The sequence below is a fragment of the Argiope bruennichi genome, chromosome 10 (assembly GCF_947563725.1).
Source record: "Argiope bruennichi chromosome 10, qqArgBrue1.1, whole genome shotgun sequence".
NCBI classification, from domain to species: domain Eukaryota; kingdom Metazoa; phylum Arthropoda; class Arachnida; order Araneae; family Araneidae; genus Argiope; species Argiope bruennichi.
The window spans coordinates 117,322,574-117,348,191 of record NC_079160.1 but is presented as its reverse complement, the minus strand read 5'-3'; the positions used below and the strand labels follow the sequence as shown (position 1 = coordinate 117,348,191).

The 25,618-nt window shown below is 30.2% G+C and overlaps 3 protein-coding genes across 3 annotated transcripts; 1 reads left to right on the top strand and 2 right to left on the bottom strand.

Moving 5' to 3' along the window:
* The first annotated feature begins 515 nt into the window (after positions 1–515).
* LOC129987752 (urease accessory protein UreE-like) lies at positions 516–971 on the top strand. Its single transcript, XM_056095693.1, has one exon. The coding sequence runs from the start codon at positions 516–518 to the stop codon at positions 969–971; it is 456 nt and encodes a 151-aa protein (XP_055951668.1).
* Positions 972–8,065: 7,094 nt separating this feature from the next.
* LOC129988108 (aspartate--ammonia ligase-like) lies at positions 8,066–9,586 on the bottom strand. The gene has a single exon (XM_056096235.1). It carries the CDS (start codon positions 9,309–9,311, stop codon positions 8,328–8,330), a length of 984 nt encoding a protein of 327 aa, XP_055952210.1. The 5' UTR covers positions 9,312–9,586; the 3' UTR covers positions 8,066–8,327.
* A 3,916-nt stretch (positions 9,587–13,502) lies between these two features.
* LOC129988107 (toxin CSTX-20-like) lies at positions 13,503–23,316 on the bottom strand. Its single transcript, XM_056096234.1, has 4 exons — positions 23,177–23,316; positions 18,619–18,733; positions 16,454–16,566; positions 13,503–13,634 (listed from the first exon to the last, which is right to left on the bottom strand). The coding sequence occupies exons 1-4, from the start codon at positions 23,219–23,221 to the stop codon at positions 13,590–13,592; spliced, it is 318 nt and encodes a 105-aa protein (XP_055952209.1). The 5' UTR covers positions 23,222–23,316; the 3' UTR covers positions 13,503–13,589.
* Positions 23,317–25,618: the final 2,302 nt, after the last annotated feature.

The following is a 25,618-nucleotide window of genomic DNA, read 5'->3' as shown; positions in this document are numbered from 1 at the left end:
GCCCTTTTTTTTTTTTATCGAAATAAATATATCTCGTCAAAATGTATATTTGTGTGAAATTTATCAAAATTCAGCATAAGAATGTCACAATTTTTTTCTCTTAAGCAATCAAAGTGGATCTACGAATATCCGAAAACGTGATAATTATCAAATTAAATATCATGTTTACCATCATTTCCGAGAAAGGAGATTCTGAATAATCAGAAGTGAAACAAATCCAAAAGCCTTTACAGAGAATTCCTTGTTCGCGATCCTGTGACGATAAAATAAACTGAAGAGAGGTGGCGAGGGAGAAAAAATACGACCTCACAGCCTTTCAAAATTCATTGCTTATGATAATTAATTGATAACCCGAGGCCTCTGGATCTATCAACATAAAGACAGTGTGTCAAGCATCAAAGTCACGAGATAGTTCCTTTTTTTGTTTTGCGCAAAGAACTGACGCACATCCTTTGGTTGATATATAAACTGTACAGAAATTTCACATTTTATACATCTGACTTCTGAACAACAAGATGCAGAGAGTAGTAATAAGTTTGATTGTTGCGACTTTACTAGTGGTGGTGTCTTGTGAAAGACAAAACAACCACCAACATCAACATCATCACCACCACCACCATTGTCCTCCACCAAAACCTTGTGTTTGCAATGGGACTGTTGTGACTCCTGTAACAACACCATCTCAGCCCGATGGAGTTTCACCAGCTGCCAATCAAGTGGCCACTTCATCATCGGAAGAATCGAGTGAGGAACATGGATCTGGACACCATCAGGGACATGATCATGGACAAGGACATGGACACGACCATGGGCAAGGCCACGGACACGACCATGGGCAAGGCCACGGACACGACCATGGGCATGATCATGGCCACGACCATGCTGGTCATGATCACGGACAAGGAGGTGGACATGGCCATCATCATCATCGATGTCCCCCACCACCACCTTGCGAATGCCCTCAAGAATAACAGTAGGTGTTCCCCCTGTACCAGATTGCTTAAAGATATGTGGTTCTATGCTAAACTATAAAGATGAAACATAAAGACTTATATTCAGCTAGCTGATTTCTGAAAACCTAGTCTTACCATTCAAAACAGAAGATTCTTCTTTTCTTGAGACAGTTGTAAAACTTTGAAACTAGGGATAATTCCAAATTGTGTTTATCGTTGCCGTCCAGTGTGATATAGTGACAAAAATACTGCATACAAGATAGTTATTATTTCAAATAATATTTTTAGTGGTTTCCTGCTAAAAAAAAAAGAATATTCTAAAAGTATCATATTAGATACGTATTCTTTAAATCAATATTTTAGAGCACTTTAGATTTTGAAATTGTTCCATGCATAATATTAATTTTGGTTTTCCATGAAACTGCTTATTTTAATTTTAAGATGAAAATTGTGAAATCATTCAGAATAAGCATTTTATTTTTTAAAATCAAAAACATGTTGTGTTTGTGTATCTTCTTTTCATTTAAAATTAAAATTTGAATTGGACGCTTGTAATTGAATTTATTCCAAATGAAAGATATTACATTTTTTTAGAAAATTTAGTATTTTTTAATGATAAATTTGAAAACATTATAGATTTTCTAAAATAAGTTCGAAAATTAAGTTATTATTTTAAAGCCAAAATAAAATTAAAATTTCCTTATATTTTCTAAGGAAATATGAAAATTTCGGTATCATTTGTGCCAACAATTGTTTATTAACATATGATAAAGTTTTATCAGACATTTTCAGATTAAATAATTTAGTCAATTTTAAGATAAATATACTATTATTCGTGCTATTTTGTATTTAAGAAAAAGCTTTCTATCTATGAAAGTATTTGGATATTTTTTCAACTTTGAATTTTCCTTGCAGCCCAAATTTGATTTCACAGTATCATTGTAAAATCATAATATAGTCAAATTTCTTAAACAAACTGCCAATATAGTTTTAAACGCTAATTTTTTTGTTTATATTAATATAACTCTAATATTTTAGAGTTATTATAAACTATACTCTATAGAATTACAGTTACTCTAATTTTCAAATAGAAACAATTTCTAACGAGCTTTGATTATCATTAAAAAGGCTATAGCATTGACTTTCCTGCACTTCATGCTTAATTAAAAGATTTAAAACAGGAATTCCAAAGAAATATTCAGCTGTCAAAAACTCTTTGATTGATGTAAAGAGACTTCATAGTCTTCTAAAATTAGAACTAATTTGGTTACAATTTTCTAAAACAAGATTCATTAAATCACCGAGAGATGCATTACAATATTATACTAAATCCTTGAAGTATTCTGATTTCAATTCCTATGCTTTTAACCATAAATAAAATCGTTTGAAGTTTTCAAACATTTGTAATCCCTTAAAAAGTAAAGATAAATGTTTACTTATCATAATTTTTTGCTATTTTAAATCATAATTTTTAATAATTTGTTGATTATTTAATAATAAATCTATTTATTACATTTTTTTTTTAATTTTAAATAAAGAAAATCCTTGATAAACAAATTTTTATTAATATTTGTCTTTTTTAAGTAAATTAACCCATTTTAAGTAAAATTAATTATATATGTAATATTATGACAGACTGTGAATACTCTGGCAGTGAAATGTTATTTAGAATGGATCTAGAATATATATGAAGCATTTGAATCCGAGGTAACTTATTGAATAGTTGACCACTTTTCTCGAGTTTTTCTCATTAAATGAATTATTTTCATCACCAGTTAATATTATAAGTTATATGGTGTTAATATATTTCTTGAAAGAAAATGAAAACATATTATCTGCATCAAAATTTTTTTATTGATTAAAGAAAAATTTCAACAATTAACAATTAATGGAATAAATGTATATATATACATAGAATAAACTTATCAAACACAAATAAATATAATATACATAACAGCTTCTACAATTCACCCCATACACAAACTGAAGTTATTAATTATTTTAAAAAGTGAAGAAAAGGTAAGAAATTTCGTGAAATGATTAAATGAAATGACATTTTAATTCATTAGTTAAAAAGTTTTCTATCGAATCCTTAAATGAAATCAGGTCGAAAAATATAAGTATTGTTTGTTTATGTCTTACACCTATAATCTCAAAGGTTTGAATTTTCATCAGATTTTTACTATACAGTATTATTTAAAATTTTCAAAAAAAAATCGCAATTCACCAACAGTTTTACATAATTAATTGACCAGTAAAAACAGAAAAAGGTTTAATTTCATTAAAAAAAATGAAAAGGAATAAATGAATGCAAGATAAAAACTAGTAAAATGATACAGCATGGCTAAAAAATTAAAAATTAAAAAAGAATAACATTTTTATGATTACTATATATTACAGAATGTATTGTGATACTATGACATGCAATAAATATTACTCATGATTTTTTGTAAGACTTAAGTAAAGAACTGCTGTTTACTTAAAATTTATGATATCTGTTCAGAATATTAAATCTTTAAAAAAAGTTAATGGAATTGTAAAAACAAAAAGAAGAAAGATAGTAAAATTCTTATTAAAAGAAAAAGCACTTGGAAAATCTTGAAATATCGATTATTTAGAATTTTAATTTTCAAACAAATAACTTACCTAAAAATTATAACTTTCAAGGCTTAGGCTTTTTTTTAAATTTAAATCATATACTCATGACAAGTTTTCAAATCCTAAATTATTTAAATATCAATATCTTCCTATAAAATAAAAATTTCTGGGAAAAATAGAAGTAATTTCAAGTTCTAATAAAATTTTCTTTACTGTGACGCAAATGAAATTAACTACCACTACATTCAAACTCAGTGACTTGAATTTGAATCGTCTGAAATTTTCTTTAGTGACGTAATGTTGACGTCATTCTCAGGTCTCGGGGAATAATTTAACTTTTTTTTCTCGCTTATAAAATTCATTCCAGTTCAACAGAGTTTTAATATTTTCTTTAATAAAGGGGAAGGAATGTAATTTCAAGAAGAATTCTTCTGAAATAACTTTTTGGGGCTAAATTTTTTTCCTACATTTTAAGTCATATTTGTAAGCTTACTATATGATTCACTGCGTATAAGTTTTTAAAAATCTTTTAAGGTGTATGTACACACTTAAATCTTCGAAAATCGTTCAAAATATCGAATATTTTTATTGCTTGATAATGTTCTCTGATTCTATAGATTTCAAACGATACTAAGATGTTGTCAATATTCGAAATATTTCTCGAGTTTTAATTATTTTTCTTGGGGTGCTTTCATTAAAAACTCTAGTTACGGTTTTTTTTAAACTCATTTTATGAAGAATGATATTTTCCCACTACAGTTATTTATATATCAAAATAATCTGCATGAAATAACGGATGTTTTGTGCCTCAATCAAAGTTATATTTATAGAAATAAATTTTTAATAGCTATCTAAAAGTTAAAATTACAGAAAAAATCTCGCTTTTTCTATTCATTGTTGATAAAAAAAAAATTGTCAAAAAAAAAACTATATATTTTTATAACTTGATTGAGGCAGACAACATGAAGACTAATATTAGGCATAATTTCCAACTAGAATTGTGTGTCTGTACAAATTAGAATTTAAAATATCATGTTTCAAAATATATGCTAATTAGCTCATTAAATATTATTTAATTAATTAATAATTAGTGTAATATGGTTTTTTCTCACTGAAATGAGTTAAAACATATATTAATGACCTTCTGTGAAAAAACTGGATTTTTAAAGTTAAAATTTTTAAAAAATCTTCTAGTGTGTACGTACACCTTAAAACATACATTTTTATTCGAATACTAAAAAGTAGATATTTTTATTTCAATCAGTTTCTTTTTCCTACAATTTAATACATAATTCATTATAATAAATATTATAGAATTTTAAAATCAGTTTTTTTCAATTCACACTTTGAAATGACACGATAAGCATGGTTGAATGATTGAATTAGAATTGATAAATTAATTGCTTAACTGATAAACAAAATTTACAAAATATTAATATGGTGTATTGGTATCATGAATTTATAAGAAGGGAACGTTTCAAAGCTATAATACCTCCGGAAAGGAGCAAAAGGTAAGTTACAAAATTTCAATTTCACATACAGGAAACAAGATAAATATATAAGTATAAAAAATATCAAACTCAAATATATTAATCCTTTGAATATCGAATTTGCTTAATGAACTAATTCGATGGCGCGACATATTTAAGATCATTACTATCACAACGTATATAAGGGTTGAAATGACACATAAAATACTGAAATGTATCCAAGTGATATTGTATTTTAAGTTAATTATTACTTTGACTAGTTAATTATTATTTGAGAATATCACAAGATCTATAATCTGAAGTAAGAAACACACAACCACAGCTTAAATAGTTTAAAATACAATGTATGAAATTATTTTTTATGGTAATAGTACTTGGAGCATACTTTATTATTACTGCAATACAATTTATGATGAAAAACTCAATTGTTTAAAAGTTTCTTTCTGTAACCTTTTTTCTAATAAAATATTCTTTAAAATAATACTTAGAATTTCTTATTTCTTTGTTCTACAAATTTTGAAATGGCGAAATTAAAATCGATACTTTTAGCTATACTATTTTCAATTGATAAAAAAGCTAAGCTAGAGAAGCGTGCTTGGTTTGGTAGTGTATCTGAGACTATTCTTAATGAGTTTGAGTTTTGAAAAACTCCTTAGAAGTTTGCTTCCCTGACTTTCTTTCCAGCACATTGTACTTTAACATAATACTTAGAATCTGCTGTACAAATTTTGAAATTATGTCTTTAAAATCGATACTTTTAGCTACATAATTTTTAGTTGAAAAAAAATAGCAGAGTTAGAGAATCGCGACTGGTTCGTAATGGATCTGAGACTGTTTTTAGTCAGTTTGGTTTTTGAAAATCTACCCTCACGTGATACAGCAGAAACGGATGAAGTTAAAATTAATAATAATGATTTTGAAAACAGACCCCCACTTTTTACGCATCACACAATAATGCTAAATCATTACAGCATCACAGCATTCACTTCTCAATTTCGTGAATATAAAGGTCTGTGGCGGATAGCTTTTATGAGAGAGGTTAGAACCTGGGACCTTGTAGTTCGCAGCCCAGTAACATGACCACGATACAAAAGCAATTGCTTGGGTAGCGTAACTGTTAACTAGCTTATAAGCTATTCACCACAGGTCCTTATAAATTATTTGATATAAAATAAAAAGACACATTAATACATTTCTGGTATTATTTTACCATCCCTACCATTGTGACCGGTGTGGACCAAGCAATGCACCTACCTTCCTGCACTCTAGTACTGGAGTGAGATTTTAATTTATGTGATGGATTTAAATTACAATTTCGCTGATTTACTTTCTTTACTTTTACTTTTTACTTTTAAATTACAATTTTTCGTAGATTTTCTTTCATCATTGATATATTTGAAATTTATGAGGAAATGATTCCTTCCAACTTTCCTTTTTATGCTTATAATCATGTTTTCATGTAAAAAAGTTGGTTATATTTATTTGCCTCAGAATGAAAACTTTATTTAAGCCCCTCCCCAAAAAAAAAATATCGGACCGCAAAAGTAGTCATATAAACCAGTTAAAAAAGAAGCATTCATGATATTTAAAAATTAATATTAATACATTGTCAGTAAAGTACTTCAAAATTAAACTTCATCTATCCGGAGATATAGACTATGGAGAAAATTCTGCGTATTATATTAGCTGAATAATAATTAATATATAATGTGATAATAATTATGATAATATCTATTGGAATGATATTTCCCAGAAACTAGATAAAAATTCTTTGCCTTCGTTTTATTTTTTTTAAATGAGTGATTTTCATTTAAGAATTATTTTTAAATTTTAAAAAGTAAACACTACTCAATCTTATCAACCGTTATTTTACACATTTTTTTCGTCAAGACAGATTGTTTAAACTGTTTTTTAATATATTTTGTGTTTATAATTAAATATAAAAAATTATTTGTTTATTACAAATATTTTAGGAAGGCCTTTGTATAAGAAATGCTCCAGTTACCAAGCACAATGAGTTAATAGCAAAAATGCAGTATTAATAATTTTTCTGGTATGTATTTAGATATGAAATATATATTTTTTAAAAAGATAGATTAGATCACTACTTTTAAAAATGGCAGTATATTCGCAAAGCTTATTACTTTTATAAGTTCTTGCATAAGTGGTCATTGTGCTGACCGAGTTCTTTACTTATGTAGAAAAATGGTGATCATACTCTTCTAATATCAATGGCGTAGGAATATGAATTGATTTTATTGCTTAGATTGATATGCGAGTCCATTTATTAAAATGATTAAAGTATTTTTAATCAGATATTTTCAAATTAGAATTACTATTTTTCAAAAGTAGCCTCAAAGAAGATCATCACACATAATAAACTGAGCTTAAAAGCCGCATTCAAAATGCTTTAAATGAAGCAAAATTTCATATTAATTTGTATACAAATAACTCTAGACAACTTCTAGGCCTTTATTGATTTATAAAGAACTAAAGAACTTTATGTGAGATAGACAAATAAATCTTCTTATCAGGTATGATTATGAAGATTATGATATTTTATATATATATATATATATATATATATATATATAATATCATGCAGTTCAATTGAATAAAATGATATTTAAACTTTATTTGAAAATTGCATTTAAAATAAAGTAAATTTAATAAAACTTTCCATTGGCTGAATTTTGACAAAAAGTTTCCAAGATACCTCTTTTCTTTTAATTCCAAATATGAAAATAAGATTTAGAAAATGTAGAAGGCAAAAGATGTATCTCAAAGATTACAAAAAATGTAACATGTCATTCAATTCTAAATATTTAGAAAAAGAAAATTTAATCAATTTTTATAAAAAGCTTTTATTTTTTTCCCTTCACATATATTATTGTAGGACTTGTTAAAAAATGAGTCACTTCCAAAGTGAATCAGCATTAAAGTATAACGAAATCATTCAAAATCTCACAACTTCTTCTTTCAGAATTTTTGATATTTGCAAGCAAAAATAGTAAGCAAAATCAATTGGACAGAAAAGGTTTTATTAAAATTTACTAAATAAATATTTTTAATTTAACTTTTTTTCTCTTATCATAACCTAGATTCTTATTTTCTTATTTCTGAGTTGCAGTAAAACTTTTCTGAAAAAAATGAGGTCGCTGAACATTTTTCTAGAAAAAAGTAACTAAAAGAAAAACGGTCTGTATTAGTGAAAACTAACGAAGATCTCAATCCATTTGTATAAAAAAAATCATAGCTAACAAAATTTTACAAACCACAACACTTTTCACAAAAGTTGAATGTTCTTTTTAGCACAATCATCCAAAGTTCCCTCATCCCAAACAGAGGCTTGGACTTCACCAATATGCACTTTATCCAGCAAATACATGCAAAGGCGGGACTGACCAATTCCTCCCCCAATGGACATAGGCAATTCGCCTCTGACCAACGCTTGATGAAAGGGCAGATCCAGCCTATCCAACGCGTTCCGTTCCTCCAGCTGCTTCACCAAAGATTTCTTATTAACTCTGATCCCCATGCTTGACAATTCGAAGGCGACATCGAGTTCTTGATGATGCACCAGGATGTCACCATTCAATTCCCAGTCATCATAATCAGGGGCTCTGCCATCGTGATATGTACCGGATTTCAAGGTCTTCCCAACCTGGAACACGAAAACGGCACCATATTTCCTCGTGTAGATGCTTTCACGCTCTTTTGGTGTCACATTTGGGTTCTCGTCCTCCATCTGTTGTGCGCTGATGAAAACGATCTTTTCCGCCAGTCTTCGACGCAACATATGATACTTGTCCGTAATGTAACATTCTGTCGCTTGAAGGCATTGATATATATCTTCTACCACTGATTTCAAATAGGGAACGTTTCTGTCTTCATCCCGAATCACTTTTTCATAATCCCATTGGTCCACGTAATAGGAGTGGAGTGGACCTACATCTTCGTCCCTTCGGATAGCATTCATGTTGGCATACAGTCCGCTGTACACTTCGAATCCGTACTTCTTCAGGGCCATTCTTTTCCATTTTGCCAGAGAGTGGACAACAGAAGCGGACGTTCCAGATTTCAAATCGAAAGTAACTGGCCTCTCACATCCATTCAAATCATCGTTCAATCCGGAGTTAGTTTCCACAAATAAGGGTGCGGATACACGAACTAGATTTAATTTGTTGCACAGTTCCTCTTCAAATTTCACTTTTATAAGCTTTATTGCTTTTAGAGTTTCCAATACAGATAATGTGCTTTTGTAAGGCATTCCGATTAACTATTAATAAGTTTCAAAATTTAGCAATACTTTTTTTTTTCTTTAACACTGATTTTAAACAAAGAAAATGTCTTTTAAATTCATTAAGGAATTGTTATTTTTTGAAATTTGAGCTTTAAAATCACTTCAGAAAACATGTGAATAGCAAAACTGCTCTCATATTAGAAAGAACAGTTTACAAAAGAAGCCGTAGGAATATTATTCTTCGAAACCGAGTTCAAATGATTTTAGTTTTTTGAAAATTGTAAGAGGAAGTCGGTTTAAATCGACAAAGAAAAATTTTTTCGTACGTAAGAATACTTATTTCCAAAAGAGTCTTAGTAACTTAGTAACTCGGTGATATACTTTTATATGTATGATATCACCTAGTGCGTATTCAATGAAATACATGTATAATTGATCTGTCAGAAATGAATGAAGCTGTCATTCCTTCTGAAATGATGGCTGAACATGATGTAACTGAGTAGAGCACAACTTGAATGCGAGTGGGACGAACAATCAGCGCCAAAGATCATGAGATCGATGACAAGCTAGATTGTTGCAAGCCTTCATTGAAGTTTAAATGAAAGTCTGCATATAGTTCACTTTTTTTCGTAAAATAAATGTTACAGCTGCAATTATAGTTACGTACATGAAACACACACCCGGAAAGAGGAAGTGATTCTAAATAGTTTATTTCTAGTTGCGTAACTGTGAACATTTCAAAAATAAATGGAAATAAAGGGAGGTTTTGAATAAAATGAGCTGTATCAAGTAAAATCAGTTTTTAACTTGAAACTGTTTTTAGGTTGACACACTTTCTGTAATTTGTGTGGTGTACGATGCAGAAACTGAGCGAAACACTTTATAGAGCAGACTACTGGATCCAGCTACCAAATCTGGCATGTAGTTATCTTTTCATGGTAGTTAGTAGGTACTCACTAAGAAAGCGTATTTCAAAATTATAATTAGATTTTAAACTGATTAAAAATTGATCAAAATTTTTAACAGATATTTTCTAAATAACTTTGGTATATGCTACTGCATAAAGACCACATTTATGTCACCTTAAAATTTAAAAAAAACCTTTCCACTTAAATCCGTGAAAAGTTTTATTTCCATGAATTTTTTTTTTTTCTTCTTCTTTAATTTAAGAAATATATTTTTACTTTTTAAAAGTATTTTTGAAATGAAATACTCGAAATTTGATGGTTTAAAGATAAAGTCTTGGCCTTTATTCAAACGAAGAATTGCGACGTAAACGGGTTTGGTGCATGTTATATCCATTGAAGCCAAATAAATGTGCTGCCACCGATGTGATGCGGAAGTTCGGAGAAAGGGATGTCCAGGTATCACCTTCAGAATTATGAATTCCGTTCTAGAGTTGCTTCAAAATAGGACAATATCATTACTAAACTAAACTATCTAAAACTAAATTTTTGAAACGTAACGGAAACCAGTATCATTATTCTATAAAATTTTACGATTTCATGAATCACTGTTGTCATAATTATATATAAAAAAATATATGCTTTCGTTCAATATCAAATTCCAAAGCACCATTTTATTAATATGATAGAATGCGTAATGTAAAACCGTTAAGCACAGAATCCAACGGCTGTTGCAATCATGCCAGATAAAGACAAATTAGACTTAAAACATTATCATGCTATAAGCATTATTCTGCGAAGTTTTGGCCTACATATATGAATCAATTCTTTTCTTTTAAAAAGTTTCAATGAAAATTTTAAAAATAGTTAAAGAAATTTTTCGGTGAATAATTCTTTTGTGAATTATTCACAGAATAATTCTGTGAATAATTATTCTGCGTGCGTGTGTCTTTATTATCACTTTTATATTTATTCTGTGTGTGTCTTTAGTATTATTTTAATAAAATTATTTTGTGAATAATTATTTTGTCTTTTATATTAAATAACAAATATTTAATATAAAAGACAAAATATTAAGCTATGAAATAAATATTCATATGTGTAGTTATAAAAATTTTTATTATAGTTTTTTCTACAATAACTCATTGTTAAATTTATCATTAATTTCTTTATTTTTTAAAAGAACTATTTTCTGAAAAGTAAAAAATGACCCATTCCGAGATAAAATCGCGACAAAAAAGTCAAAAGTAGAGACATCTGTACAAAAAAAAAAAAAAAAGAAAAAAGTCAAAAGTTGGGACTTCCGTACACTATTTGAAAGTGTTTCCCAAGAAATGTGCATCTGTATGTTGTGTGGAAACAGAGCATTGAAAAGTATATTTGCATAAGACAAACTTAGATATTTTATTGCAACAACGACAAGCGAATACTATAAGCATTTCCGAAACTTCTAGCAAACGACCAAGTGATTAAACAAGCTTTATTTGTATTTCTAAAAGGTGGAGACTTTGAATAATGATAGCTTGAATTTCTCTTGAGGATCATCAAACACGAATTGTATTGTAAAGCAGATAGGATTTAACTTCTTTATCTTCGAATAAAGTTATCTAGTGAATCATCGATAAAGGGAGTAATCAATATGAATTGCATCCTTCGATATATCGTACAACTTTAGAAGAATTTCCTTCATTCAGCTTAGAAGTCCAAATGAAAATTTAAAAAGAATTATATAATTTTTACAACATTTTTACTTTCTCCTGTCGAAGTACAGAAAAAGTATCTTTAAAAAATTCAAACTCGAGATTTTGGCCAATCTCCACATTTTAGACCTAACTGAATTCCAAACACAAATTTTTAGAAAATGACAAAAATAACTCAAAAAGTTTTGGGCTAAACGGTTGAAAATTGGTATATGGTATTTATGCCAAATCTGTAGGATTCTATCACATTTTTAGGAAAATCCATTCATTGGAAGTCTCTCTGTCTGACTGTACTTATATAAGTTAATACGGTAGCTACAAAACGAAGAGAGCTAAATGGATGAAATGCGGTGCACAAATTTAAGATTTATATTGTAGATACCTATCAACGAGAGGTTGAATTTTTTGTCGGTCTGTACTTTTATAAGTACGCAAACGTGATAACTCAAGAACACAAAGTACTACAATATATCAAATTTGGTATATGATTTTGTGACTGCTATTGTAGCATTGTATCAAATTTTGGTTTCATTTGGCTGGGAAAAAATGCGTCTAAAACACAAATTCGAGGTTCGTATAACATTAATCAAATGCCAGGAATTAATCCCCAGAGAACTCGCCAAGTATCATACGATAGATTCACTAAAACTGCTAAATTCACGCCAAAGTTTAATATTTCTTAACTGCAACAACTGCGCAAACATGGGAGAAACATGGGCTGTAGAAATAATGATTTTGTTCTTCATTTTAAAAATATAAAATGAGGATCAATTTTAATCATATTCGCCATTCTCATGCAAGCTGTTCCCTGTCTTACCCAAAGTTCAGAATTTTTTGCGGGAAAAAGAGAATAATATTTTTATTAAAGTAAATCCGAGAAAGTTTAGAGTTTTTCCATTCTCGCTGGTTTTATGTGAGTAGTAATAATGATATTTGTATCTTAGTTAAAGTAAACACAGTTCTAAGTGCTACCTATTCGTTGTAGGTTTGTTCCCCCCGCCCTCAGTATATGAATACACAAAGTACTGTAATTGTCAAAAAATTCAACTTAAAGAATTTGAAAAATCTTCACATTATTATAGACCACCCAAGTTCAGAAAAATATTTCTGGTTTTATGTCCGTTTGTGAAACGACCCCACACAAACCCCTAGACTGATGAAATTTGGCAAACGGACTCCATACTGAAATAGGAAATTTCTATCAAAAAAAATTGCGGGAGAAGTTTCCATAAGTTGAAAATCTTTCTGCCCGTCTGCGCAAACATAGGAGTGATGCTTTAGAAATAATGATTTAGTTCTTCATTTTAAAAATATAAAATGAGGATAATCATATAATAATTATTAAAATATTTAGTGACCACATTATAGCCTCTTTTCTATAGGAAACCGGCAAGAAAAACTTTCAAGAAAATTTTAATCAATTCATGCAAGTGTGCTTATTTTATACTTGAAATAAAATTATAAAATATGATTGTTTTATAGCACTTGGCAAGTATTTAAAGTTTTATATAATGAAATCCAAAAATCCAAATATTCGAGTGCATAATAGTGCTTACATTTTTATAAAATTCTGAACTTAAAAATTCTGAACTTAAAAAGAAATTATATATACGTAAAAATTAATTTTAGTTTATTTATTTTATTTTAATTCCAAGAATAACATCAATCTAGATTTATTTTTACAAATGCTGGATTGATAATTAGATAGTTGGCATTATGCACTTGGCGTCTTTTATCATAGTCACCTAAAAGGAAGAAAGAAATGAACTTTAAAAAAATACACTTTACATTAAATTAAATACAAAATACATTATATTATACGTTAACTTTATAAAAATACATTAACTTAAATTTAAAACACTTTTATTATCATATCAAAAAATAAAAAAAAACATTGTCTATTATTTGTTTCAGATCCCGAAACCAACACTTTTTGACGATTGTACTTTGCGAAGGGGTGATATGCAGGAAGATGAGCAATTATTCAACCCAACTCTACAAATAATTTGAATTCACCATATTGTTAAATGTAAACATCTCCTCTTTTAATTTTTCCTCTCACTCCTTTTTTCGATGAACTGAAAGCTTCCTGACGCATGCGCAAATGCGGGGATCTCCGAATCCGAACATGAATAGTACTTTTTATTCTTTAAGCAAGTATTCATCATGATGAATGGTATAAAACATAGAAATCAACGTTTCACAAATTAATATTCAGTTTCATTATTCATATGGAATAGAATTTTAATTAGATTGTTCTACTAATTAAGAATTAAATTTTCAAAATATTTAAGTGTCATATTGCCATCGAAAACCTGAAAGTGGATTGAATTTTGAAATATTACCTATTAATAAGTGAGTAAAAAAAAAACTCTGAGCAAGATTAGATAAATAAAAATGCATGAATAATGTGAAAGAAATAGATAGCAGTATTTTTTATCATTAAAAAAGAATATGACCCAATGTGGTTAAAATTAAAAATGACTGAAAATTGAAAAAACAAAATTATTCGAACAAAAATAAAAATAATAACAAATTAAAAATGAAATCTACGATCACACATTTCAAGTTATCATGTGAGAACATTGTTATTTTTTAAGCCATTATTTGTCTTAATTCATTTAAGCCATTAACCAGTTTAAACCGGTGTGAAACAATCACGAGACTTCTCTATCGGTCTCTTTTATTTTGTGCGAAATTAATTGTTAAAAAAATATGATTTAATTATATTTTTAAAAATTCATTAAAAATAGAAATTTAATTTATAAATCAAAACATTAGTATCGTTTAAACGATTATTTTTTGAACTTCAATAGGATGTAAAAATTAATTTTAATATTTTCGCTAATAAATAAATCGCCATTTTGTTGCATACGCATTTTGAGGCTTCAAAACCCTCAAGCCAAGACAACATCATGTTCTCAAATGATAAAATAAAAAAATTTCCTGTAGCTTAAGATCACCTGTAATGAAAAATAAGCAATTGTAGAGATTGAATAACACATGGAACATATAAAAATCATAATTAGATTCATTTTAATTGGATTGGAGAAAATAAAGGATGTATTTTAAAAAGGGGAAATCCTCGGTCGAGTTACTAAATGAACCATCAGCTCGAAAAGTTGGAAGTGATGGGAGAAATAAATTTTCATTTACCCATAACTCTCTTGCTGTTTAAAAAGAATAATCCATTATTGTTGTATATTATTCCTTTGTCATATTTGTATTAAAGTTTTTTCTATATGTGCAATTCCTTAAAAATTGCAGATAAATTTCAACTTATTTTCAACATTATTAACATAAATATATGGCATCTCAATGGAAATCTCTCATCAGGCTCATTATTTCCCATTCATTTTTTTTTCAGTTTCCTAATAGTAATAAAATTAGAGGTGGGAATAGAGGAGAAGGTGGGAGGAGAATTTTCATTTCCGTATGCTGAATCTCCATGATCTCGAAGTCTTTTAAAACTTTCTCCAAATCTCCAAGTCTTTTAAAACTTTAAAAATAGATTAAGTAAACAGAGAAAAGTTATTTTTTATCACAGAATGCGTTCTTGGAAGCGCAGAAGAAGACATGCTATCAAAAGCTTTCTATCAATAAGTTAAATAAAATGAAAGGACTCAGCGGATAAAATACATAGCACAAATTTAATGCATACATATGCACAACAGCATAGCAATTGGGTTGCTTGAATATCAACATGCGAAGCGTGTATTTCTTGGAATAGAAAGTCCTTTGAACACTTATCTTAAAGATTCAAATAATTTCGTTCTGATACTACGCCTGACTTGACACTTTGTAATGGTGTTCATGCAAATGTGTTGTTGTGCTTTTGTGAATTTGTATTCCCTTGCTGCGCAGTTTATTTAGTGTATACTTCTCTTTTATTTTATTCGCTGACAAAAAGCGGTAGGTGTAACATGCGAAGCGTGTATCCCTTCGAAGGGCAAGTCCTTTGAACAGTTATGTATTTTAAATACTCAAAGAATTTGATTCTGTTCCTACGTTTTAGGTGAGACTTTCGTACTTGTAATGCTGTCGTTTATATAAATCGGTTGTTGTGCTTTTGTGAATTCCTGTCCTCTTAAACCTTTGCTGTACACTTTGTTCACTGTAGAATTTTTTAAAAATTAATTCATTGTCAAAGTTACAAAACACGCCCCCCTTGCATTTTGAACATATATTCTAGTATAAAAATGGCTTGTTTCTGCGCATTTATACCTATCCTCAAAACTTGCAAAAACAACCTTTCGGATATTCTGTATTTCTATTAAATGAATCTTCTTTTACCGGTTGTTTTCTAGGTTTTTTTTTATTATTCTGTTGCTTGGCATATTATGAACTCTCTCTCTCTCATGATATTTTATCACTGAAAGAATGATAAAATATCATAAGAGAGAAAGAGATTCTTTTCTCGATATTAACATGTTCGAAATAAACATGATAAATCCGATTTCAACTTTTGCATAAATTTCTGACCAAAATTCTTCATCTGCACCTGTTTTGTTTCATTTTCTTCACATCACTGAATTCTTATCTAGAGTGTACAACAAATACTTACTCCGTCCTCGAGACTTCCTTTACCGAGGCATTCGTACTTAGGAACACAGGGACAGGCTAGATAGTACAGATCCGTTTCGGGCTTGTACACAGATGGGGTCAGGCAGCGCTGACCTAAAATAAATTTAATTAAAAAAAAGTTGTTAAAAACATGCTTTCGACAGAATATTGAAAATTCGAAATTTATACAGGATAATTTTTATAATCTTTGCATATTATAGGAAAATTGCTTGATATGACGTACATGGTGCAAAAATCGCTCAAAACGTTGTGCACCTCAAATCATTGGACCTAGAGATTTCATATGTGGCACGTGGTTATTTCTTGGGACTTGAATTCACTAATAAAGATTACTTAAAATCTTAATTAGATCTATTTTTAAAAAATGATCAGAATTTTAATATTTTGCCACAATTATTCGAAGCCATTTCAGATAATTTTAAAAAGTAAGAAATTAGCATAATAATTATACCTTTTCCTATATAATTTTTTCTTTATCTTTTTTTAATTTTTAAAAATATTTCTAAGTATATTTTGCAGCTTTGGACTTGCGTACAGTGTGTGAACATTGCAACGATATCAGGTACATTTTGTATGTGTGTCCAGGTTATCATTAGGAATAAATTATTAAAAATAAGATAAAAATCGGGGAATCAAGTCATGCTATGTTGTTTCAGACTAGCGATTCGGATCTTTTACATTGTTTTAGTTCAATTATTTTCAATTATTTCTATATTGTAACCAATGAGCTAGAAGTCTGATGAGTTCCCGACTCTGATAAGAAGGGATCATATTTCACTGATGTAATGTTTCTCCATTTCCCTCACATGATAAACGGCATTCCGACCAGATGTAACGTCACCTGTTTTCAGATACATCGTTAAATGCCTTCGGAACGCCATATGGGTATCCGTTTTGCCAATGGAGTCTTTGTGTCTTATCATTTGCTGTATTCAGATAAAAAACAACATATCTGCGTATTTCGTCGTTTCAAAGAGATCTATCATATCTTCAGAAGAACGTTAAAACAACCAGATGTTAAACTTTTATTCCATTATGAATGGACACCTCATATCTTCGAGGAACAATCATTAAGTATCGAAGTCAAGTAGACTTTAGCCGGTATTAGCGGTGAATTGAATATAATTAACATGCGTCCGAGAAGGATCAGCTACAAAGATGGATCATGAACAGACATTCCCACGATCGACTGGAGACCATTGAGGCAGTTTTGCTGAGACACATTTGGGTGATAAGGAACTCAAGTTCACCAATGAGAAACTCAGAGGCGGAGATCTGGGGGAAATGAAATGAGGTATTTTTTTAGGGAAGAAAGAAAAGCAATTTGAGCCGTTTAAGGAGGAGTCGGAGAGACTTGGCTGCTCGAAGGTGCTCCTGATTTTGTGAGAAGCTCCGTTTGATTCGGGTTTCTGTATTCAGATCCACCCGATAAAGATCGGTAGGTTTTTGGAGCTGATCCTGAAGTAACCGTATCAGCAAACAGCTTGTTAGCGTTTTTTCTTGTTTATTCTCCGAATTGATCGAGGAACTATTTCATGATTAACTCCCAACTGTCGAGTGAATTTTGTAAATAATATTGACCTAGATGAGAACAAGTTATTTTTGTGTACATATATAAGTCTGTAAATGAAAGATTTGTTTTTTACAATATTCCCTTATTTGATCGGTCAGAGTTAAGACATTACACTGACAAAGCTACATGCAGTTATCTTAGCATTTACACCCTCAGTATTTGTGTAATCTCAAATGCATCAAGAAAAAAGAGCCGTGCAGCATCTAGTATATCATTCATAAAGGAAGGGCTGGCCTTGCTTCATTGATATAACTGCATGCGTTTGCCTGTTGGTTAATTAGTTCGACATTTGTACCAGTTCATACACATAACGAAAAAAAGGCCGGTACAGCTTCTGTACCATGCATAATAAAACAGCTTACTGTATTTCATTGATAAAGCTACATGCGTTTGCCTAAGGATTTACAGGATAGACAGTTGTATGAAACCACACTCATAACGAAAAAACGTTGGTCAGCATCCCTGGCACTAGAGAAAAAAGGCTGTTGCAGCATATGCAATGCCCTGAGGAAAGAGTTGACCGTGTCTCAATTATAAATCGATCTGAATTCATTGTCGTTTCTGTCTCTTACCTGCTGGATATCGGGGTTCGCAAAAAGCGCTCTTGAAGAACAGCAGGTCCAAACAACACTCGTTTTCTTCGCAGTCCGATTGTTTAGTGCACTTGTTGCCGGCACCAAACGACACCTAAAAATAAAATTCCTCATCAACAGATTATACTAGTTTTATTCAAGTTCCCATGTATTCAGATTTTGAATTTAATTTAATTACATTAACATCTCGTTTGGAAGAAACTCGTTGGCTATTTTGAAAAGAATCTCGTAATTTTGAACCATAGTCAGATGGAGAGGACAACATCTGAGGCGGCGCCTCTCCAAACTTTGAGAACATATTAATGCGATGACGGTTGGCTATTCCCATTTAACCTGGCTCGCGTGCATGGTGGATTTCTAATGAAATCGGATTTCAAATTTGATACTCTCCAACCCTGAAGCCTTGATCTTAACACTTGGCCGGCCGAGATGGCCTAGTGGTAAGGTCTCTGTTTCGGAACCGGAGGGTTTCAGCTTCGAGACCCGATTCCACTGAAGAACCATCGTGTAAGTGGGTGTGGTGCACAATAAAACGTCGGAGCCAAACGTCCTACTGCTGGTGGAGTGTGGGAGAGTGAGGTTATGACTCAAGTGTCGTTCTCATCATCTGACCACTGTTCAAAATTACAAGGTCCGTCCCAAAATAACCCTACTGTTACTTTAAAACGGGACGCTATTATAATAAAACTAAATACTTACCAAAAGGCCACCACGGCCTATAGCAGAGATTGAAATGATAGAACTTTAAAAATATAAGATGAAGACTTGGAAATTAGTGCTAAAATAAAAATTTTGTAGATAGCGGAAAAATTAAATTTATAGTACTAAAATTCTAAATTAATAGTACTTGTTTGATTTCCGGAGGTAGGGAGATCAATTAAACGTCCCCTATTTTTATTAGCAATGTCATTAATTTCTTTAAACTTACTATTTAAACTAAATTATTTATTGTTGGCTTTTAAGGAAGTTGATGCTTACCTAGAATAATATGCTGGTTGTGATTGCTAGCTGACTGATCCTAATTGGCATATCACTGAGGAAGTTGAAAATGTTTTCTTTGTCGTCCCACGTATATATAAGTAATGCTTGTTTGTAATGATAGTAAGTGAGATGTGTTTTCCATTGAAAGAGCTCTCAGTGTATCAAGAATTGTTATTTTTACCTTATGCTTATAAGTATTCTCTTGCAATAAATTTTGAAGATCTGCTTTAAAGTTTTTCCATAGTCTTTGTGTGGAACTCTTTCTTTTAAAAAATTAAGTTTATGAATTAAGGTTAACTTTCTTACAAAACTTTTTTCATCCAAGAACAGTTATGTCGACCCGGATGATATTTGTTACGTTCTCTAAGTCACGCGTCGTAGTACTTATGTCATTGGTGACATTTACCGACAGGTTTTTCAACGACTTAGAGCATATTGGACATTACTATCCTTTTCAGGTTTAGTTTAGTTAGTCCCATTTTAAAGCAACTCTTGTGCTATTTTGGGACTGACCTCGTAATTTTGAGCTCCGGTCAGATGACGAGAACGACACCTGAGCTGACACCCTCCTCTCAAAATTTCCACATCACACCAGCAAGAGGGCGTTTGGCCCCCGAGGGATTTAATGTGGACCAAACCCGCTTACACGACGGTTCTTCTATGGAATCGGGTCTTAAACCTGGATCCCTCCGATTCTTACCACCAACTCACCGCGATACATCCTTATTCCGGTTGTTTATCTGCGTAAATTATTTCGTTTTTATACCAGAGGGGGTGTTGAGAATTTGATATTTAATGAATATTCAGTTACACTTGTGAATAATGCGTGGGTTGGTATGCGTAGAGAGAAAAACGGGGTTTTTTCCCCTTTCATTCTTTTTTTTTAATTTCTATATATTTATTTTTTATTTAATCCATCTGACGAAACGCAAATCCGTCTACAAATTAAACAGTTGAAGGAAGGAAGATATTTAATTTCAGCGTTGTTATTGTCTTAAGTGGACAATTAAACCCTTCACATAATGACGAGCCAGACTCATGCATCGAATAACTAATTTTTTTATATTAAATCTGCTTAAATCTAAATATTAAATATGTGAAAGTATTAAATATTTTAAATTCAAATTCACTAAAAAACGCATCATTATCCCAAATGTCCATATATTATTGTAAGAATTAAAAAAATAATAATTGTACCAAATAGAATGTGTTATCTAATTAAAAAAAATTAAGTAAACTCTTATGTCAAGGTAATTAAATTAACTGAACATTGTCTTACACTCAACTGATGCACTATATACACGAAATATAGGGCACGCTATGGATTCTAAAATAAAACTGGAGCGGCGCATTTGATGCGTGTTTCACATTAGTGTAATTTACCACATTTCCCTAACCGAGTTTATTGATTCACACATTACAGGGAGCCAGTGTTTTTTGAATCGTATGTGATTAATGTGGCAGTCAACGGTTGAAATTTTATCTATTATATTTAACCAAATGTTCTATAAACTTACATTCGCATTTTATCTTATTTAATGCATTTATTAATGCCCGAATTCATTTAAAGTGTAGATTATTTAAAAATTAGGTTTAGGATGCTTAGGTTAAGATGACCATGAAGTAAAATTAAATTTCAAATATCTTTTAAAAATAAGATAATAAAAATATTAATAAAAATTATTTTTAAAACTTTTTTATCGATATATGAAAAGATTTTTGAAATTCAGTATAAAATATCAAAATATAAATGATACATCCAATTTCTTTGGTTTGCATCAAAAATTAATCAAATGAACAAAAATAAATTTCCAAATGGGTGTCTCTTTGATTTTAAAATCTGACTGTGTGCTATATTTCAGTTCAAATCTGTTTAGGAGGTTGAATTATTAAACAAAGTATATCAGAAAACTATGGAAAGCGATTGGTTTAGCTATGGCTGTGAAATTGCATATGCTCTCATATGAGAGCATTTGAATTTCATAGGTCAAATGAGTGACCACCACTAGATTAAAATAAAAAGTGGTTATCTCTTTATCAAAATCACCTTTTATTTTTTTGCATTCGAAGTAAACAGAAAGTATTGTAACCGCCAAAACGTTCGAACTCGAGATAAAGAATCTTCACCTTCTAAGACTCCCCAAATGCTAAAAATACATTTTCGACATCATTTCTGTCTATATGTCAGTGACGAACACAACTCAAAAACGCTTGGAGCTGCGCGGGTGAAACTCGGTTTATATTCTTTACACCGAATTTGTTGATTTCTATCAAATTTTGATTAAAATCTGTTCAGAGAATGTCTGTCTGCCCGACTGTTCAAATATAAGTTAATAAGATAATTACAAAGCGAAATTCGGATTTAATATCTACAGGGTGGATACTTATTAAATTTTGAGCCAAATCCAACAACTTTTAAAAACATGTAAACGCGGTAATTAAAAAAGGATTTACTTAAAAACACGGAATTTGATATGAGATTTTATGACTAAAATTGCAGTTCATCTAATTCTGATTTTAATCGGTCGTAAAAGACCTAAAATTAAATGTCTATAAAGTACACATTTGTTTTTGGCACTAGTTTGTTAACAGCATCCCAGCAATTAATCGCCAAAAAAAAAAAAAAAATTGCCAGAGATCGAACTCTAATAGTCTTTTTCATAATTCTTGTTCGCAAACACCATACGGAGCATAAGTAACTACCTTTATTAGATAGCACAAGAGAAAGTTCTTTCTTTGGTTTGTGTGTGCGTCCGTTTCTTATTTGCTCTTTAATTGCTTTCAAATTTTGTGAAAAGCCAATTTTGATGTGACCCATTTGTAGTGGCAAATATTATAAATAAGCATTTAAATCCCCTCTTATCGTACTACTTCAATTAATGATATTCTAAAATACCATCTATATCAGTTTATTTAAAAGTACTTCATACTTCTATTCAATCTTACATGTTTCGCATTGATATTTTTGTTTCTAATTACATAACTTACATGTGATTCACATCTCACCCCTCTGGATATATAGTGTTTTTTATTCACATTTGATGAATAAAAAACACTATATATCCCTCCAAAAGCAACATTTCATCAAGATATGAATCACTTGTGAGCTAAGAAGCCTGAAACAAAAATATGCACTCGAAGCAAATTCACGTTGACTCACCCGGGATGTGAAACAAATGTATTCCGATTCATTCTTTATTCATATGGCAGTCAATGCGTTAAATCCTATCAAGCGCATAACTCACATGGGATTCACATCTCATTCTTCTCAGTGATTCACACTTAATGAATAAAAAACATAATATATCCCCAACCAACATCTCATTAAGATATGAATCACGGCTGAACTAAGAAGTGTGAAACAAAAATATACACGTGAAGCATATACCATTCACCTGGCATATGAAACAAATTAGTTGCAACTCATATTATTTAAATCTTAATTATTCATTTCTTAATTCATATTGCTTTATTCATATGGAAATTAATGCGTTAAATCAAGCACATAGTTTAATGAAATATTCTATTTGGCAAAAATACAAGTATGTATTCTTACCACAGCGAAACAGCTCAGGACAACGATGATGAGAGCGATTTTCATGTTGAATATTGTTGCTGGAGGGAACCAATCTCTCTTGTAGAGATTTATTTTAAATAATCTATATATAATGTAATGTCATCTGAATGTAATTTCAATTTCCTGAGAAGTGCAACAGCTGTCATTTGGATTCACAGATACTGAATAATGTGCATAAAACAGTGATAAGATGTTGAAAATTCTTTTTCGAGATATGCAAATGCGTTATGTCAATTGACATGGAAAAACTCATTTTCCGTGTTAGCAAAGATAATGCTTATAGGTTAGCATGGTACTAGTAAACTGTGACATACGTGGCAAAAAAAATTTCGAAACATTTTGTAGATCATAGATTCGGGTTTAAAGTTTCCAATTATCACTCTTATTTACTTTATGAACAATAGGTGACATGGAAAGATATTTTTAAATTTCAGTTATATTTTTAATTGAAATAGTTTTCAAAATTTGTACAGTTTTTTTTCCCCTGAATAACTTTGGAATGCTTGTATAATACAGCATAAATTTTTTTTACCCCAGTCTAAAAATTAGATTTGATATTAAAATTAAATATGAAATTAAAATTTTGCCTCAGTTATCAAGTCTGAATTTATTTTTTGATTACAGTGATTTTTCGAACACTACTTTTCAAAAAATTTCGAGAGTCAATTGCCACAAAGCAAGACTTTTCTTTTCACTTTTTCAAATATAATTTTCTTCTTTTTTAAAAAAAAAAATAATATTGCTCTATATGATAACATTTATAATTGCAAAAAAACACTTTTCGAATAATAATTTCTTTTCAATCTTTAAATTCTAACCCTCATCCTCCACCATTTTTTACCCGACTAAATCGAAGTTTTCAAAAAGTGTGAAGATATAGATTCGAATTTTTTACCAGTTATTACTTTCTCTGTAACACAGGTTTATATGGAGCTTCAAGAAAAATCATTCCCAGATTTGCATTTTTTAAAAATTTATTCTTGACCTAATTAAACTACAATAACAATTGATAGCCCATTTTATAATTAATATTTCGTGTGAGAAACAAAATAAATCTAACCAAAGTTAAAAATTTTCCAGTCGTAAAAAGACGCAGAGATCTGAAAATAATCGATGGATTCAGTTTAGTTACATTAATGTCCCTCTTTTTAAAGCAAAACTAGGTCTCGTAATTTTGAACTGCAGTCGGATTACGAGGATGACACCTGAGCTGCACGAAATAATCATTTTTATTTTAATTAAAAGGATTATTCCTAATTAGATGCGGAATGCGTTTTCGCACTAAGTGGAACGCTGGTAAGAATACTCCATTGCCGTTCATCGAAAGGCATAAAATGCTTTTAACCAGTTAATTGTTTCGACCTCTTCGGAAAATGCGCATCTAAATTGTGGCGCAAAAATTTTCCGATGACGAGTATACTCGTCAAACACAGAGTATGTGTAATATGAAATTATATTGTAATGAAATGACTTGCGTTTTTATTTCTGTTAGTTTAAGTAAGTTAGTTTATTTTATTTATTGTTAGTTTAAGTAAATATTTATTTATTTACTTAAACTAACTTACATTTTTTACATATAAACAAAAAGGAACATAAAAAATTAATTTATTATTTTAATTTGCTGTTAATGGTATTGAGAATGGACTAATTCATATATGTAGAATGAACTAATTCATATTATATGCGGGATTTTTTTTATAATAATTATTAATAATCTTTTATTTATTCCTTTGATTTCGACATGGCCTCACAATATTTTAAACGTCTTGAAATGTACGAATATACTTGATTTTTTACTAAAATTGTAATTCAAACTGCAAATTGTCATTACTTATTACTCCTGACGAATAAACTCGTCATAACGCAAAATGTTGTAGTTTTTCCGTGACGAGTATACTCGTTGTTGCATCTAACTAGAATTCTTCCCTCTCTTCCGAAATGGATTTGCCATTCTCGTTGGCGTGCATGCGCTTAGCGAAGAGGGAGGAGATAAAAACAAATCTGCTGTATTTTTTTAATTAATAATATTGGGTCAGCGAGTGAAGAGTATTTTTGTTTTAATGCCTTGTTGAAATTTTAATAAATAGGTTTTTTTTTTTTTTTTTTTTTTTTTCGTTAGCAACTTAAACTGCCTATTTATTTCTCCATTCTGGAATTTCTAAGATGGTAAATTAAATTTAAGTATTCACCCCATTTAAATGGCGAGTCTGCCAGGATGGTAGGAATCGTTGATTTCTTAGGCTGTTCAAAATAAGTGAAATTGTTCAAATGGATTCGCTAAGGCAGAAAGAAGAAATTAAGAAGTCAAAAAGCACATTAAGAAGTGCCTTTACGAGAGGCGTGAATAAGTTCGAATCATTTCTTGTGGCTACCCAATTAGAAAAGGCGAACATTGAAGTAAGTCACGAACAGTTGACCGAA